Source organism: Haliotis rufescens, unplaced genomic scaffold (genome assembly GCF_023055435.1).
Source record: "Haliotis rufescens isolate VD_foot unplaced genomic scaffold, xgHalRufe1.0.p SCAF_10, whole genome shotgun sequence".
In the NCBI taxonomy this organism is placed as follows: Eukaryota; Metazoa; Mollusca; class Gastropoda; order Lepetellida; family Haliotidae; genus Haliotis; species Haliotis rufescens.
In genome coordinates this window covers 30,222,200-30,240,202 of record NW_025963780.1, presented here as the reverse complement: position 1 = coordinate 30,240,202, position 18,003 = coordinate 30,222,200, and the positions used below count along the sequence as shown (strand labels likewise).

At 38.7% G+C, this 18,003-nt stretch overlaps 1 protein-coding gene across 1 annotated transcript; it reads right to left on the bottom strand.

The window, feature by feature from the left end:
• Positions 1-856: 856 nt before the first annotated feature.
• LOC124135063 (dual specificity protein phosphatase 19-like) lies at positions 857-17,947 on the bottom strand. The gene is made up of 3 exons (XM_046500241.2): positions 17,882-17,947; positions 8,333-8,643; positions 857-5,035 (listed from the first exon to the last, which is right to left on the bottom strand). Exons 2-3 carry the CDS (start codon positions 8,586-8,588, stop codon positions 4,599-4,601), a joined length of 693 nt encoding a protein of 230 aa, XP_046356197.1. The 5' UTR covers positions 8,589-8,643; positions 17,882-17,947; the 3' UTR covers positions 857-4,598.
• Between the last annotated feature and the right edge of the window lie 56 nt (positions 17,948-18,003).

Sequence of the window (18,003 nt, the reverse complement as noted above, 5' to 3'; positions counted from 1 at the left end):
CAGAAGCAGCTGCTCTGGGACAATCAGAAACAGCCTGGACCCCTGAAACAGCTGGTCTGGGACAATTAGAAACTGCCTGGACCCCAGAAACAGCTGGTCTGGGACAATCAGAAGCAGCTGCTCTGGGACAATCAGAAACTGCCTGGACCCCAGAAACAGCTGGTCTGGGACAATCAGAAGCAGCTGCTCTGGGACAATCAGAAACTGCCTTGACCCCAGAAACAGCTGGTCTGGGACAATCAGAAGCAGCTGCTCTGGGACAATCAGAAACTGCCTTGACCCCAGAAACAGCTGGTCTGGGACAATCAGTAACAGCCTGGACCCCAGAAACAGCTGGTCTGGGACAATCAGAAACAGCTTGGACCCCCTGGGGCATTATGCCATATATTTTACCACAACATTCTACAAATACAAACACAATAGCACCAAGACTGTGTCATGCCGTCTTCTGTCAATATGACATTATAGAGATCAAACATTCAAGTATTATAGTGTGGCCACAGCTACCTCTGGCATGTTGTACTTGTGTTCTGATACAACTTCACCCCAAACCAAAATTAAGTGACTATAGTAGAGTTACAGAATCAATTGTATAATATAATGCAATACAATAATATATGTATTAGTAATAGTATTCAAATAAAATCATTTGACTTGTTGACTAGTAGAGTAGGAATAAATAAACTGGACTTTTGAAGCAAAAGGTTAATGTGGGTAAATAAACGATATATATATAAGGCCTTATATATTTTTTAGTTGGTTTAGAGGACCGTTAAGAACCCTCAACTCCCCCACCCCAAATATTAGAAACAAAATCAAGAGACTTTGACAATTTGGGGGGGGGGGGGGGGGGGGGGGGGGGGGGGGAGAAAGGAGAGAGTGACTCTGTTTTATAATAAGTGAAATGGAAAAAACAAGCACAAGATTTTGTCGCCGCTATCAGTAAAACATGGTGAATAATATGTACCAAAAAAAAAATTCTTAAGTAAAAAAAATCAATTATCTTTTGGTATCTTTTCGCAAACGTACATCCGTGATGGAATGACCTATGAGTCTGTTTCTCATTCAACAGTAGCAGTTCTGATCTGGGGGATTGCATTGTAGGATGATTGCAAACATTTTGTAAACCAACTAATGAAATATAACAGGCCTAACTGTTTCATCAAGAGGAATATATTATATGAGAATTGTGAACATATACAATATATACACTGTGAAAATGAATTTTCATATGCATTGACAGTGTTTTCATGAGTTTTGACATCAAACGGTCACACAAACCACTAGCTAAATGTCCAGCCTTAATTTGCCAGTAATATATGGAGCAAAAACAGTACAAATACAAACACTCCATTTGAATCAAAACAAATATTTGAAAAATAACAACCAAAGATCAAATTGAGAATATATAATAACATCCCTTCAAGTAAAGCAAAGACAATCAAACAAATCATATGTCATGGCTAACTGGCTCAAAGTACAGAACAAGCACACTCAACAACTCACAATAAACCCAATATTGAAAACTGTACTCTAAACACATATACCAATCCACTGTCAGGCACTATAAATTTTATCAAACTTGTCCAGTTATGGAAAGAGAAAACAACTAGTCTCTCCATTTTGTTACTAGCCTGACTAGTGGATTTCCCTATCACTTTCATCCGTATTATACCAGCTACAACAGCACTGCCTCCAACTAAGCTATCCTTAATACTAGTCTCTCCATTTTGTTACTGTTCTGATGTCCTTGTTATTGGTTTAATATCAGCAACAACACCACGCCTACAACAAAGCTACCCTTGATACTAGTCTGTTTATCAAGGGTATTATATCACATAGGCGGATCCAGAGTATGTAAAATTAACTGAGAGAGGATTTTGATATTTTGGACCTGTCCCTGTTAAATTTGTTGGATCCGCCCTTGTATCATTATCTTATAATGATATATACCCTGGACCCATTGCCACAAAGCTAGTTTCGGAAGTGCTGTCACTGTCATCATCTCGTCCGTCTCTTAGCGCAGATTTTCTCTTAGAAGAACTTGACTGGATGGCTACCTTAAGCATCAAATCGGGCTCAAAATGAAGCTATGGTAACGAAAGGATCCTGGGTATTTTTGAAACGAGAATGGAGACAATTCCCCGGATAATTGAGGATGGTTTCTGACTCCAGATTTCTACCAAGTTTTAACCTAGCCAGTAGGATCTAATGATTGGTCATTATAAACTAAGGATCAAAGAAATCTATTTTGTGTGTGTCATACATCAGATCATTTCCTTCCAACATGTCTAAATACATGAAATGTCTTAATTGACATCCCCATACATAAACGTTTGTCTTGTTATTGCAACAAGAAGTCATAAAGAAGTTTCATAGCTGTACATCCTCTATATCTGCAAGGATCGCGTTTTGGTATATCTACACTAACCCCTCGATCCATTCACGTCAATCTCATGCACACAAATTACCCGCCCTTCTTTTCATTAACATTTTACCGACCAATCAAATGTTGAGATAAGAAAGAGAGAAATGGGTAAGCAAGTTTAACATGTATTGCCGAGAAATCAAAGCCATCGTCAGTTTAAAAGGACATGAAGATGTTCTTTTTATCAAAAAGATAATTGAGGGCTTTCTTTTGTGTGTCAGTCGGTTTTTCAAAGTTGAATTTCTTGCAAACTCTATCGTAATCAATACCATGCCATGTTGTTGAAATCGCCATCCCAACATAAGGCTGGTTTGTAACTCCCATTCTGATTGGTCCGTTAGACTGAGGAGCGTTGTAAATCAAATTGGCGAGCAACTCAAATTTGAGATCACGAGAACCATAGGAACGGTTTACTGAAATGCAAGCCGTGGAGATGTAGAGGATGAGAGCTATACTGCACATTTGGTACCTGATCACTTGCTAATGCTGTGTGTAAGTTTGGTTCTTCATCTAGTGATGTGAGGGGCATCGCGTGAAACCTGAGCCTGAGGAAAACAAAACCATGCTGTACTCTGTAACCTGAGCAGGTACACACATGCAGGTAAGTCGCCTCTTACGACAAGCATGGGTTGCTGACAACCTAGCTGTTCCACAGGTGTGTTCTACCAGTAAGCACATATAGGTAAGCACATACACAGGTAAGCATGCACATACAAGCACATGCTACAAGTGCATACAGGTAACAGGATTCTTTCTAGGAAATATTTTACTTGGGCTCTTTATCTGAAAAAATCTAAATATTTCAGACGTACACCCACACTTGCCCATACAGCACAATGTTAAAATGTCCCATTGTCCTTGAAAATGTGGGCCTTTTTCCAAATGTAGGGGTTAAAGTACAAGGCCCCCCCACCACCCACCCCCCACCCCGAATTATCCCTGAGGTAAGCACAAACATAGGCAAGCATAATGGCCAGCACATAAACTTACGCATACAGGTAACAAGGTTCACTCTAGGAAATTTCTGAACTGGGCCCTTTAACCGAAAAATTTCTAAATTTTCCAGAGGTACACCCACACTTGCCCATACAGCACAACGTTAAAATGTCCCATTGTTCTTGAAAATGTGGGCCTTTTTCAAATTTAGGGGTTAAAGTACAAGGCCCCACCCTACTAGAATTATCCCTGAGGTAAGCACATTCAAGTAAGTAGATACTGGTAAGAAGACAAGCACATACTACAAGTAAAGGCATCCATGCAAGCACATTGAGGTAAGGTATGTGGATAGAGGTAAACACATACATATAGGTAAGCACCTACAGGTAAGCACATACAAGTATGCAGATACAGGTAACCACGTGAAGGTATGCAGATATAGATAAACATACATGTTTGCATGTACAGATAAGCACAAACATATAAGCACGTTCAGGTACGCAGATACAGGTAAGCACGTACAGGTATGCAGATATAGATAAACACTAACATATAAGCACATACAGGTGTGCAGATATAGATAAACATACATATAAGCACATATAGGTATGCAGATACAGGTAAGCACATATAGGTGTGCAGATACAGGTAAGCACATACAGGTATGCAGATACAGGTAAGCACGTACAGGTATGCAGATACAGGTAAGCACATACAGGTATGCAGATACAGGTAAGCACGTACAGGTATGCAGATTCAGGTAAGCACATACAGGTATGCAGATACAGGTAAGCACGTACAGGTATGCAGATACAGGTAAGCACGTACAGGTATGCAGATACAAGTAAGCACATACAGGCAACACTAACAGGTCAACACATTCACGTATGCACAATGTTGGGATTTTGTTTCCTCAGGAAAAGGTCTGACAAATCTGGCATGTAACACGAATATATGCAATGTTTAGTCCCCCAATTTTCAATACAACATGTGGATCTCATCTCATTTCATTCCTCCGGTCCCAAAGGGGAACAGAAGTACAGTCACAAGAAAAACAAAGCATTGGTTGAACCATGAGGGATAGAAGAACCGCAAGGGAAGGACATCACCTCGGGCTAGGCATTCTGTGTTTGAATTATCAAGGCCCGAAGTTAAACGTGCATAATATTTAGATCTCAAATAATCACCGGATACATGCCAAATAAATATACAAACATGAAAAGGGCCCACAAGATTAAGGTGTGTGGGTACGGCTCTTTCCACTTTTCTTGCAGTCATTCTTTTGTTTCAAAATCTCCTCATACTTCTTGAGCTGGGAGACAAACCCTGGGTTGGGGCATGTGGCTGGCCTCTTTGACCTCAGAAAGTTGAAGGCCTCTTTAAACGTAATCCCCTCCTTCTTCATCAGGTAGGCGATAACAAAAGTAGCTGATCGGGACACGCCTGCGTTGCAATGCACCAAAACACAACTGGCTGTACGACCTTCGTCAATAAAATCTAAAGCCTCGTTGAAGTGTCGCATTATCGGGGTCTCGGGGATATCATACAGCTCAATGTTCTTGTATTTATACTTGTAAGGGTAGAGGTTTTCAACGAGTGTGGCACAGTTGAGAATGTGGGACACTTTATACTGCTTCAACAGGTCCAGGTTATGGGCCACGTCTTGAGATCCTGAAATGAGAGGATAGATGAAGGGTTTTGCATGACACACAAATATACATCAAGTACTCATAAATGCTGAGATTGGATGCAAAAAAAGAATATATTGCCTCCCGAGGGACACACAATAATAGTCACTGTACCTGCAGTGCACCTAGAGCAGTAATAGGTGTCTGTTATTTCATCCATCAATCACGATCACTGATTCATTCCAGGCTCAAAAGTCATTATCTCAACACACAGTACATTACACCATTTTATTACTTTACCATGTTTACAGGACCCTTAAAAATAATTATTGGGAGTCCCCTGGTCTCATGTCATTTTCAAGAGAATACAATTACATAAAGACATGCATGCATGTGACTGTGTGTGGCTATTGATAATAGTCCCGATTTTTGCTGGTTTTATAGCGCTATCCCACTGAGTGAGTGAGTGAGTGAGTTGGGTTTAACGTCGCTTTTAACAGTATTCCAGTATTCCACGGCGTGTCAGCTTAATGTGGGAGGAAAGCCCGAAGTGATGCAGGTCTCAGACGTTTACCACTTCAGTGAAACCCACGAGCACGGGTATGGTGCTGACAAACCTAGAAACATATTTGGGGCGAACCAGGATTCGAACCCACAATGATAGGTTTCTGGGGTGCCCAAGGGACGCAATTCTGCACAGCGAATCGCGGCACCTCGGACGACTGGGCCACTCGTGCCCCCCTATCCCACTGAGATACCATGCTGCAGTTTAATAAGGATACCCCACTCAGATGCAGCATATTAACTCCAGCCAGTTCTTGTTTTATCCCTTAATGCCGAGCACCAAGCAGGGTAACAAAAAGGACTATCTTCTAACATCTCATGGTATGACACAATCTCATTAACATCAGATCTTAGTTCTCGCAATTGCTAAACAAATATTTGAGGACATCCCATTACGGGTCACGTCAGAACGACCTTTCATCCGACCAATCAAAGCGTCGCTTACCAGATCATGAAAGTGGCAGTCGGAATGTGTTTTCAAATGATGCAACCTCGAAAACATTAACACGGGGTATTTCGAACGATTCTGTCAGCATTATTGTCTATCTCTCGCTTCCGTGGGATAAACATTTGAACGGAGGAGGCGATGCACAGTACGTTGGAAGCACTGCCATACAATTTCAACAATATATTAGACATCCCTGAATGTTCGTTTGTTCAGTTTTCAAAATTTTAATTGAGAACTGTGTCAACATATTTTTCAAACGTAGTCTGAAATGGAAGTCTTTAGGTTGAAACGAGTGCCGTAAGGCTCGAGAAAACTGCTTTCTAACTGGCTGATGTCGACTTCTTGTTAGTCTTTTCAGTGGTTGGTCAAAGTTCGCGAAAGGTTGTTCTGACGTGACCCGTAATGTGATGTCCTCAGATCTTTGTTTAGCGATAACGAGAACTAAGATCTGATTTTAATGAGATTGGGTATGACGCACCCAGGGGATCACACCACCAACCTTCCGCTCTCGGGGCAAACGCTCTAGACCATGGAGGTGGTCAAATTTATGAATGACTGAATGTTGTTTTACGCAGCTGTCAGGAACATTCAGCTGTATCACGGCAGCTGGCAAACTATCATGTCTGGGCCAGACAAGCCAGAGACTGACTTCCTGAGCTACGCTCCACACCAAGAGGTACAATGACACACTGTCAGCAAAGTCACCCAAAGTCCTTAATGACCAAACATCCTCATAATTCATCCTAGTCCACTAACCCGAGAGTACGAAATTGTGCTGATTACAAATGTTTGTTTTGTTTTGTTGTTTAATGCCGCACTCAGCAATATTCCAGCTGTATGACGGCGGTCTGTAAATAATCAAGTCTGAACCAGACAATCCAGTGATTGACATCACGAGCACCGATTCACGCAATTGGGAAAGGATGGCATGCATCAACTTAGTCAGCAAGCCCGACCACCCGATCCCATTAGTCGCCTCTTACGACAAGCATCGTCGTATTTTACAGCAAGCATGGGTTGCTGAAGACTTATTCTACCCCGGATCTTCACGGGTCTGATGCCAAGTGAAAATCGCATGATAGTAGTCAAGTAGTAGCAATTCTGAACCAGTTCTCAATGCTTTAATATTGCTACAACCTGGAACTGAATAAACATTTTTGTTAAACATTTTACCTAGGGGTTCGATTTTGATTGGGTATCCTCAAGTTTTAGAGGGACATTCCATGTAAATCATTTCAAACTATGTGAATACATGTAGTAGATTACCCGTCTGCATCTGCTTGTGGCTCCCTCTCCCAGAAGCCATTTTGTGTGTGCAAAACTTAGCATTGTAAGAAAGGCGTTATTGTTTTAATTACCAATCAGTGACTAATTGAGATACAACATGTACGTTGACTAGGCACAATGTGCTTTTCAATTGGCATCTATCAGTATGTTTGTACAGAAGCTTTTCCAAATGTAACTGTCGGTAAGTGAATTTGGTAATCTGCTGATGTACAATCATTTCATCTAATAGTTGTAATATACGCATTAATTTTATTTCAATAGTGTATTTATAGGTTTTCTTTGTGCATTTGATACACTAGGAATTGATTTTTCAGAGTATTTCAGTTTATGTAATGCATTTTTTACGCAAATATGCAGCTTATCTCGAGTTCTGGAAGAGTGAGTGAGTGAGTGAGTGAGTTGGGTGAAACGCCACTTTTAAAAGCACCATATTTGACGCAATAAGCACCCAGGGCGCTCTCAAAGTTAAAAATAGGGGGCTCTTATTAGAATAAAATATTGGTGAAAAAAAACCCAGAGTTGAAAAATCGTACATTTTGTGGTTTATGCTGACAGCCTGAAATGATACAAAAGAAAAGTATCTGTGTATTATACAGGACAGATATATTTACCAGAATTTATTTGCCCATAATTAAGGGTGCATATAACACACGAGTGCGTATTATACACAAATAAATAAGTCTTGTGTACATTGATCAATTGGAAGGGGTGCTAATTGGGATTGTTCATTAGCCTATATATATATCGCTGTGGGCGCTTATTAGAGCGGGGTGCTTATTACGTCGAATACGGTATTCCACTTATATCACGGCGTGTCGGCACGGGTATGGTGCTGACAAACCTAGAAACATTATCAGGGCGAACCATGATTCAAACCCATAATCATAGGTTTCTGGTGTGCCAAAGGGACACAACTCTGCACAGCGAATTGCGGCACCTTAGATGACTATGCCACCCGTGACCCCAGCTCTGGAAGAGCATGGGATAATGGGGTTCTACTATTTTTAATCTTCAATTTAGGTGAGCTAAATCTCTACATACCAACAATGAGGCCGGGCATCACCTCTCCAACTTGGAGATCCTGGCGGACATCTGCTACATATCCCAGAATGCCATTGGGCTGTCGCACCTCGTGTACCACAAACTTGCCCCGTGCATCACGTTCCTCTATGATCTGCACACCTTCAACAGTGATCACCTTCGTCTGCGTCTTTTTCAAAGCTGATCTGTCAAATTCCTTCACAAGACCAGTGATAGTCTTCGACTCGGCTTGTTTCGCATTGTCTGTTTCGTCCATTTTGCTAATAGCCGGAAGTCTGTCTTGAAAGCACCTGTTACTTCATTGAGTGTCTCTGAAATAAGAATTTGAAAAGGAGTTTGTATTACTGGACCAGATGCGGATCCATGATTTTGAGTGAGTGAGTTGGGTTTAACACCGCTTTTAACAGTATTCCAGTTATATCACAGTGTGTCGGCTTAATGAAGGAGGAAAGCCTAAAGTGATGCAGGTCTGACAGTCGTTTACCGCTTTGGTTAAACCCACAGGTATGGGTATCGTGCTGACAAACCTAGAAACATAATCAAACGCATAATCATTGGTTACTGGTGTGCCCAAGGGATGCAACTCTGCACAGCAAATTATGACGCCTTAGACAACTGGTCCATCTGTGCAGAAGAGAGAAGAAAAAACTAACATAGAACCACATTATCACCTATATTATGAAGAAACAATAGTGGCCATGTTTAAAGTCAGACGGGAATTCTTTGTGCAATTTTTAGACACACCACAGCTCCAGAGCTCCAGATAAGCTTTTGGTGTTGTGGGTATTTTACCCATGCATTTTAAAATCATTGGGTATCAGTAATCCTATCTGGGTATTCAAATTTCTGTTACCCACTAGTTTTTACACATGTGGGTATCTAAGTTAAATATTTAAAAACACTATTCATCTAGTCCCTGCATCCTGGTGTCGTGTGGGTTCGAGAGCTTTATAGGACTCAAAAATACCACGATACTTCCACAAGAAAGTGTGATGGCAAATGATCATGATGTAACTGTCATCGTGGAGTTTGGCAAGGTTGAAGGAATGCCCGTTTATAATTTCAATATAAGTTGCTGATTTGCTAATCGAATACGCAGGGTTACTTCATAATATTTTGATGATACGCACAAGTTTTATTTTTGTAGCATATCTGTATAATGTTCGTTGCGTATTTGATACGCTTGGATTTTATTTTACTGCTATATCATATGTTATTCCACATACCACATACTTGCTGAATATATGATTGCATTATGATACATTTACAAATGCCTGTGTAATCGGCAAAACTAACATTTTCAATATCTGTAACTGTCATGAATGACACTCAAAAACTTCAAAATGTTTAAAAAAAGTATATATGAGTATGCCAACAGTGGTGACAAGTAAGCCCCAGTATCCATGGTATCACCAACCCCTGTTACATGTTATTGCGACTCGTTTACTTTTACTCATTAATTATAAGAAGGAAGAAAAAATTGCCCTTTATCATGTGCAAAATTGACCCTTGTTACCTAAATTAATACAGTAAATTACCAGTACATGAACACGTTTATAAAGATGACAGACATAACGAAATGATTTTTTTGTCCTGGAAATTTGCTATACAATTTATCATTATAAAATTGATGCACATATTTTTTTTTTATGAACACACTCTTAACAAAATCATGGATATAGCAAAGTGACTTTGTAGTGCCATGTGTACTCTGTCAACGACAATGTTTATGTTTATAATGAACAGTTTATCTCTGTGCTGCTCATCAAAGGCGGCTGATCAAAGCAGCAACAAACAATTGAAGGCAAGTGATTAACCATGTTAACTGGATTAAGTACTGACACCTTGTTCTTAATTTACACACTCAATTAACAAGACGAAAACAGTGATTCCACCATGAAGTTAGGAAATATTCAGTTCTGATTGGTCAATCAGAGGTATTAAATCACAATAAAAACCCTCTGATTGAAAAAGCCGATTTGACGGACACATTACTGCGGAAGCTGATATTTTTAGAATAGTGCTTCTTTTACAGTCATTGTCGGTAGGCATATTCAAATAATTGTATGTACAATTACAGGCTACAAAATGCATAAAACATGATAGACATCTACAAAGAGAATTATGTCAAGTTTTGATGCCAACAGAGAGCTTGCTTTTTGACGCTTTTCTATATACAACTGTGATGTCTTTTGCATCACAAAGAGTGATATGATGTCATGATAACTACGTGCTGTGTAGAACGAAACCTTTGCAAAGCTTGCTTAGCTTTCTTTAGGGGTGCTGACCTCATGATAGCTTATGAAGTTGCCATGCTACATGCTTTCAGAGCCTGTCATAAGCTGAAGTGAAGTTTACCATGTAAACAAACTGCTTGAGCACATCGAGTGCCACATTTTGTTTCAAGGCTATTGTCGGTGATTCCGTAATTCAGATCGACAACCCACTCAAAACACTGGACTCAACATGTCGCCTCACTCTATGTATTTGCTAACACCAAAGAGTCAGCGATTTATTTAGTCATGGTAGAATGGAGATAAACCTACTATGTTTTCAGCATAGAGCTGGGTTACCTGTAGATTAACCGCGTTAAAGTTTACACTTGAATCCTCACACTGTATGTTCGGTTCCAAGTTCAATTGAGCATGGTTAAATCTCCTGGTAACCAAGCTCTACATTGAAAACACAGTATGTTTATCTCCAAATTTGGCAATAGCCTTTGAAGAGATATATCTGTAGTGATCAAGTGACCAGATCCAAGATGTCGGACAGTCGAAATGCTTTTAACCAACTACCTTAATAACAACCCAAAATTAGAGGTACCTAAGTATCATATCCATAGTTAACTATATATATCAAAACACCAGGGCCCACTTGCACAAAGCGATCTTAGCTCTACCATGATCGTAACACCCATACTTTAACATAGGCTTACGATAGTCTTAGCGCTAAGATCGCTTTGTGCAAGTGGGACCTGGTAAGCACTTTGCTTCAATGTAACTTTAGGGATGAGATGAAATAGAGTTTAACGTTGTGTCATAGATTATTGCACTTATATAATGATGTGCATGCACGTGTGTGTGGCTGCTTGTACTAGTCCGGACTAATGCTGATTTTTAAGTGCTAGCCCACTGAGATACCATACCGCAGTTTAACATGAATACCCCACTCAGACACACTTTACTGACTCTGAGCCGACCAGTCCTTGTTTTAACCCCTTAATGCCGAGCGCCAGACAGGACAACAACAGGGTAATTTACCAACAGGTGGTGACCTCAATATAATTCATGTACCTATTTAATTCAAAGCAGTGACACATTTGATTCAAAGCAGTGACATGTTTTGTTTATCCTGAATTTATAGACCAACAAGTGGTGACCTCAATATAATTCATGTACATATTTCATTAAAAATAGTGATAAAGTTGTTTATTTAGAAGCCACCGACAAACAAGTGGTGATTTTAATATGATCCATTTACAATAGTTTGGAACTTGCACACACACCTTAATATACGTTAAGGGATTTTCAGGAAAGATGGAGCTGAATGTTATGGAGGTGGTGTAACAATCTACATAAAGGACATACTACATGCACGGCGAATATATGACTTAGAACTATGAGGTCTTGAGGCAGTTTGGATAAAGTCCGTTGTTGCTTGGGCGGAGCTACAGATAAGCTGCGTATTTGCGTAAAATACTCCCCCAAAATATTCAAAACCCAATTACTTTCAATTAACATGCGTACAGAAACGCATGCATTTAATGAAAAACTCAAATTTATAAAAACAACATGCGTTAATACCCAATGAAGCTTTTTCAGCATGCGTACAATGATGAGGCTAATTTCCGAAACACAATTATGAGCTAATCTACTTTCCAAGTCAAGCCTATAGTTAGAACCCTTATATACATCTAAAACACAATTATTATTTTCTTGAAAGCTCAAAATGTTAACTCATTTTGGGAGAAACCCAATAGAATGATGAATAGATGAGTGAAAACATATTGGTTACCCAATGAAAAATGTAATCAATAATATTAATGGTAATAACCCAATAAAAATAGATACCTTTGAGTAAAAACTCAATTGCTCAAAAAGTTATCTGGAGCTCTGCTGGGGATTTTAGTATTACAAACCCCAAAATTGAATATTTTAAATCAGCATATGGACTTAGTCAGTTAATTAAACCGCCAACGAGAATAACAGAGCAATCCAGCACCATTATAGATGGAATATTTGTGTCATGTACTGACAGGGTATATGTCGGGTGTGTCAGACCCTATCTGCACTGCTGCAGCGATCACTGCCCAGTGTATGTCAGTATAGAGGCAAGCAAACCCACTGATGAGACTTACTTTAGGAGGATATATCAATATTCACTGATGGATATCGATGGCCTTGTAACCTCACTAAATCGCTTTAATTGGGAACATATTGAAAAAAAAGTGTGCACTATACACAAGAAAATACGGTAATGATATTACCATAACTCCTATACATAAGAAGGGTAGTAAAAACGAATGTTCTAATGACAGACCTATTGCACTTACAAGCTGCGTAGCCAAAGCACTGGAAACGTGTATTTAAATATGTATTCAACTTACAGATAATGAAATTCCAAGTAATCTCCAGTGGGGTTTTATCTCTGGTGATACAACAACTTACCAATTGATCTACTTGTATGACTATTTTAAAAGCCATTAATGTTAGGGTAGTCTTTTGTGATATAAGTAAGGCTTTTGATAAGGTTTGGCACCGTGGATTAGTAAACAAACTAGAGACGTATGGTATCAAGGGAACATTATTAAAATGGTTTGAAAGTTACTTGATAGATAGAAAACAAAGAGTAGTTATCAACTTATATTAATCCAAATTAACTTTATACTGGCTGGAGTACCACAAGGATCTGTTCTTGGCCCACTGTTGTTCTTGATTTACATAAATAATTTAGTTGATAAAACAAATAGTAATATCTGACTCTTTGCTGAGATTACATCCCTGTATATCGCTGTCGAAAACCCAGGCACAGCAGCCTCAGCTTTAAACAATGATCTGATCAAAATCTCTTACTGGGCTAAAATGTGGCAAGTGAAGTTTAACTCTGAAAAAACCCCGAAAGTATTTCATTCTCCGCAAAACGGTACCATTAAATAAACCAAATCTCCTAATGGATGGAATCATCGTAAAAGAAGTTGAAATGCATTAACATTTAGGCGTAGTTCTCCAGCGTGATACTCACTGACATTCTCATACAGATAGCATTGTATTAAAGGTCAGTCCGATGATAAACTGTTTTAAAAGTTTAAAATACCAATCTCTATGAAAATTATGTATAAATCATTCATCTTACCAATATTTGATTATTGTAGTATACTTTGGAATAATTGTACTAAAGATCAAGAACTGACAAAATTAAATCTGGATGCTTTAAGAACCATATGTGGTGCAACATGAGGCACAAGCCATAAAAAATTGTATACAGATAAATCTGAAACCATTTGTCATTAAGGAGCAAAATTCAATCTTCATCTTTATTCTACAAAATGGCAAACAATTTAGCGCCAGCTTATCTCTGCAACCTTATACCAGACCAAGTTAACACAGTGATTACAGTCTTAGAAACTCCCCAGACCTCCAAATAATAAGATGTTAGACTGAAGATTACGCAAAATCCTTTTTACTTAACTCCACAAAATAATGGAATAATCTATCTGAAGATTTTAAATCCACTGGCTCTTACTCAGATTTTAAAAATGTATTATCATGCAATAACAATTACAAACATGTCTTTAATATAGATTTGGGAACGAGATCCTGTCAAATTATCCACTGCCGCCTCAGACTCGGATGCAGCGACCTTAACGGACATAAATTCGATAGATTCATAACTGACAGCCTAGATTGTTCCTGTGGTCGCCACTATAAAGACCCACTACGCTACTTCTTTGTTTGTTGCAATTATGATCAAATTAGAAGCAACTTATTATATTATACAAAAGGATATGATATAAATACAGTACTTTAAGGATGTGAAGGCCTATCATCTGAAGCAAATAAAAAAATTCTTTTATCTGTCCAACTTTCATCACACATTCTGGTAGATTTAAACATAAATAATACATCAAACTCTCACATATGATAAATATGTATCTTGTGTACATTATTTAGATACTTTATACTACGAAAAACCCCATAATTCTGACTATCAAAACGGGTCACAGCTGAGCATGCTTGACAACTGACCACCAAGGTATTTTTGTGTAAATATTTTGTAAACACCTTGACTTTATTTGTTACCTGATTTCTATGTAGGGAGAGGTACTCAAATAAGTGCTGTTTACCGATCCCAATTATCAGTTGAAAAAAATATATATTTAAACCATAACAAGTACCATCATTTAATGTCTTTTGGTATGACACAGCCTGGGATCAAACCCCAGACCTTCCGCTCTCAAGGCGGATGCTCTACCACTCACTACCCACGGAGGCTGTCCAATAGAACTTTAGAAAAGACACACAGGGGTGTCATGTGATTAGTTCACGGAAACAAAAATCCATGGATAAGCATTCATGAGTAGACTGTTTGGAGTAAATATCGTCTTACATCCATTAGTAGAAGAATAAATTAACAGAAACAAATCGTATTCATTTATATTTATAAAGAATAAAATATATGAATGTGCAATCAGAGATCACACAAAATGCTATGAGTAACTGAAGATGTTCGCATGATCACTTGACACGCTGTTCAGACAATGGTGATATGAGAGCTTTATTTCAACTCTGATTACCTCTCATGGCAAATCAGCACATTTGCTCATAGTTAGACTACAGTAAACTGTCATTTCCGATAGCGCTGGGAAGAATCCAAATTTACTACCTTGTACCCTATCACCTATTACCCGACCCTACCCGCTGTAGGTCTCAAGACTTGGCTATAAAATGTCCAAATGAGAATTGTTTTACAGGAGCCCTGGCAAAAACAAATTAGATTCTAGATACATGTATAAAATGATCTCATCATGCCTCCAAGTTGACTGAAGCATTATCTTTACTCAAACATATAAAAGTCAGAAGGAATGTGCAGAGCTCCAGATAAGCTTTTGGTGTTGTGGGTATTTTACCCATGCATTTTAAAATCATTGGGTATCAGTAATTCTATCTGCGTATTCAAATTTCTGTTACCCACTAGTTTTTACACATGTGGGTATTTAAGTTAAATATTTAAAACCACTATTCATCTAGTCCCTGCAAACTGGTGTCGTGTGGGTTTGAGAGCTTTATAGGACTCAAAAATACCACGATACTTCCACAAGAAAGTGTGATGGCAAATGATCATGATGTAACTGTCATCGTGGAGTTTGGCAAGGTTGACGGAATGCCCGTTTATAATTACAAAATAAGTTGCTGATTTGCTAATCGAATACGCAGGGTTACTTCACAATATTTTGATGATACGCACAAGTTTTATTTTTGTAGCGTATCTGTAATGTTCGTTGCGTATTTGATACGCTTAGATTATATTTTACTGTGTATTTCTGCATTTCTGATGCGTATTTCACGCAGATAAGCAGCTTATCTGGAGCTCTGAATGTGTGCACAGTGTGAAAGTAATGCGAACATATAGCGTCTTGTAGTGTAACCATGAGTTAGATTGTTTATTGTCATTAAACAATTATAACACATGACTAAGTACTCTGGGTATCCGGGTCCTACTCGAGACCCACCCGACCCGATTACGTGAGTTACCTGACCCAACCCTAATTTCCAACTATCTAGGTCATAATACAGATAAACTGGAAGTAACTGGTCGGTGGCCAGTATATATCCTAACAGGAACAAACTTCAACATATTCTACAATAACTTTCACTGGTGAACCATCAACATGATAACAGTGAAAACAAAATGGCAGAAAAAAGGGTTGGACTGGGGATTTGCATACATGCATGTGTCAAAATGACAATCCACCACTTGACAGAAATGTTGGTGTCAGCTTGAGAAGCTAAAAAGGGCCTGCTAATAAAAGTGATGTAGGAGGGTTGTAGTCAAAACAGCCTTATGTCAAAACGGCCTCAAAAAAGTAAAAATGGCGACAAAACCATAGTCAAAACGGCCAAAAAGATAAGTCATAACGGCCACCACAAAAAATAATAATAATGTGAGCAGGATGTGTACAGCATGTACAGAGGGGTTATAGCTAAAACGTCACCGACTGGCAAAAACATCACCGAGCCTTAGGCAAAAACGGCTAATATAGCCTAGCAAAAACGGCACCTTATTTCTTTTTACCGTGGAACTGAAATAAATGAATTTAAACTCACATGGTCACTTGCAAACACCAACAATTGTGAAATGTTAAAAGAAGTTTACATTAGAAATAAGCCTCTTCTCCAATTTACTCGCCGACTCTGATCGGGAGGCGCAACTTACTTATTTCGAAAACATCATATGTTTTGAAGTCTTAAGTGACAATATGTGACAATATGTGACAACTGTGAATATCTGTGAATATCTGTGAACAACAGGAAATGACAATGTAAATAAATCATAAACAACATAACAAGGCATGTAAATAAACCATATAATATACTACCACATAAATCGTTCTTATCGTTATAAAAAATAGAGATGCTTTTTTCGCCCGACAAATCATAATGCAAATAGTAGCCGTTTTTGCCAAATGAAGTGCTGTTTTCACCGACAAATTGATTCCGTTTTGCTGAGGTGCCGTTTTAGCCTGCATCCATACAGAGTATACATGTCAGATATTGTTATACATTCAAAATGAATATCCAGTGTGAGCAGGACATGTTATTACAATGTATTATCTTCCAATACAGTTGACATGTTGTTGTTTTAACCAGTCTCGTGCAATTTACTTTGATCTCTCCCTCTCGTGACAGCATGGTGATCATTCCGGTGATCAGAAAATTTACACGCCAACCTTATGAATTATATAAATCCGTTGTGAAAACATGAATAAACTTTTATCCCAATGATGAAACCTTTCAGTGTTTTATTTCAAACTAATCCATTCATGAGTAGTAAAACTGCGTGTCAACTTATACATATAAAACATGCACGTTTTGACTTTACCTTTTGAGGCCGTTCTGACATTGGGCCGTTTTGACCCTCTCCCATGTAGGATTCTGGATACTCTCTCTCAAAGATCAAACAAATACTGCTATAAATTATATTTTACTTATACGAATTGACAGCGCCTAAATATAACCTGTGTCCATCAATTGATGGAAATTGTTATTCAACTTATTGTTTATAAATTATATTTTACTTATACGATATGCTTAAGATTGACAGCGCCTAATTATAACCTCTGGACACTGTTATTCAACTTATTGTTTTTCTTCTCGGCCTACTTGTTTCCAGAAATCGTGAAATGTCTTAGTTCATTGAGCACGGAGAGATATTTTGTCTCGCTGACTGATTCACTGTTGTAATGCAATGTTGTCACAAATTTAAAACGTTGTCATCAATGATTATCAACCACTAACTGCGCCAAACGCAACATGTCAACACGGCACTCACGTAGCTAGTGTTGTTGTTTCTCCGCCTCTGGAAAGCTTCCGACCTTCTCCTGTCAGGGGAAGTAACTCTTCTGGTACATAAATTAAAAATGATTGCGTCCCCTGGTCTACTCTCCAAACAGA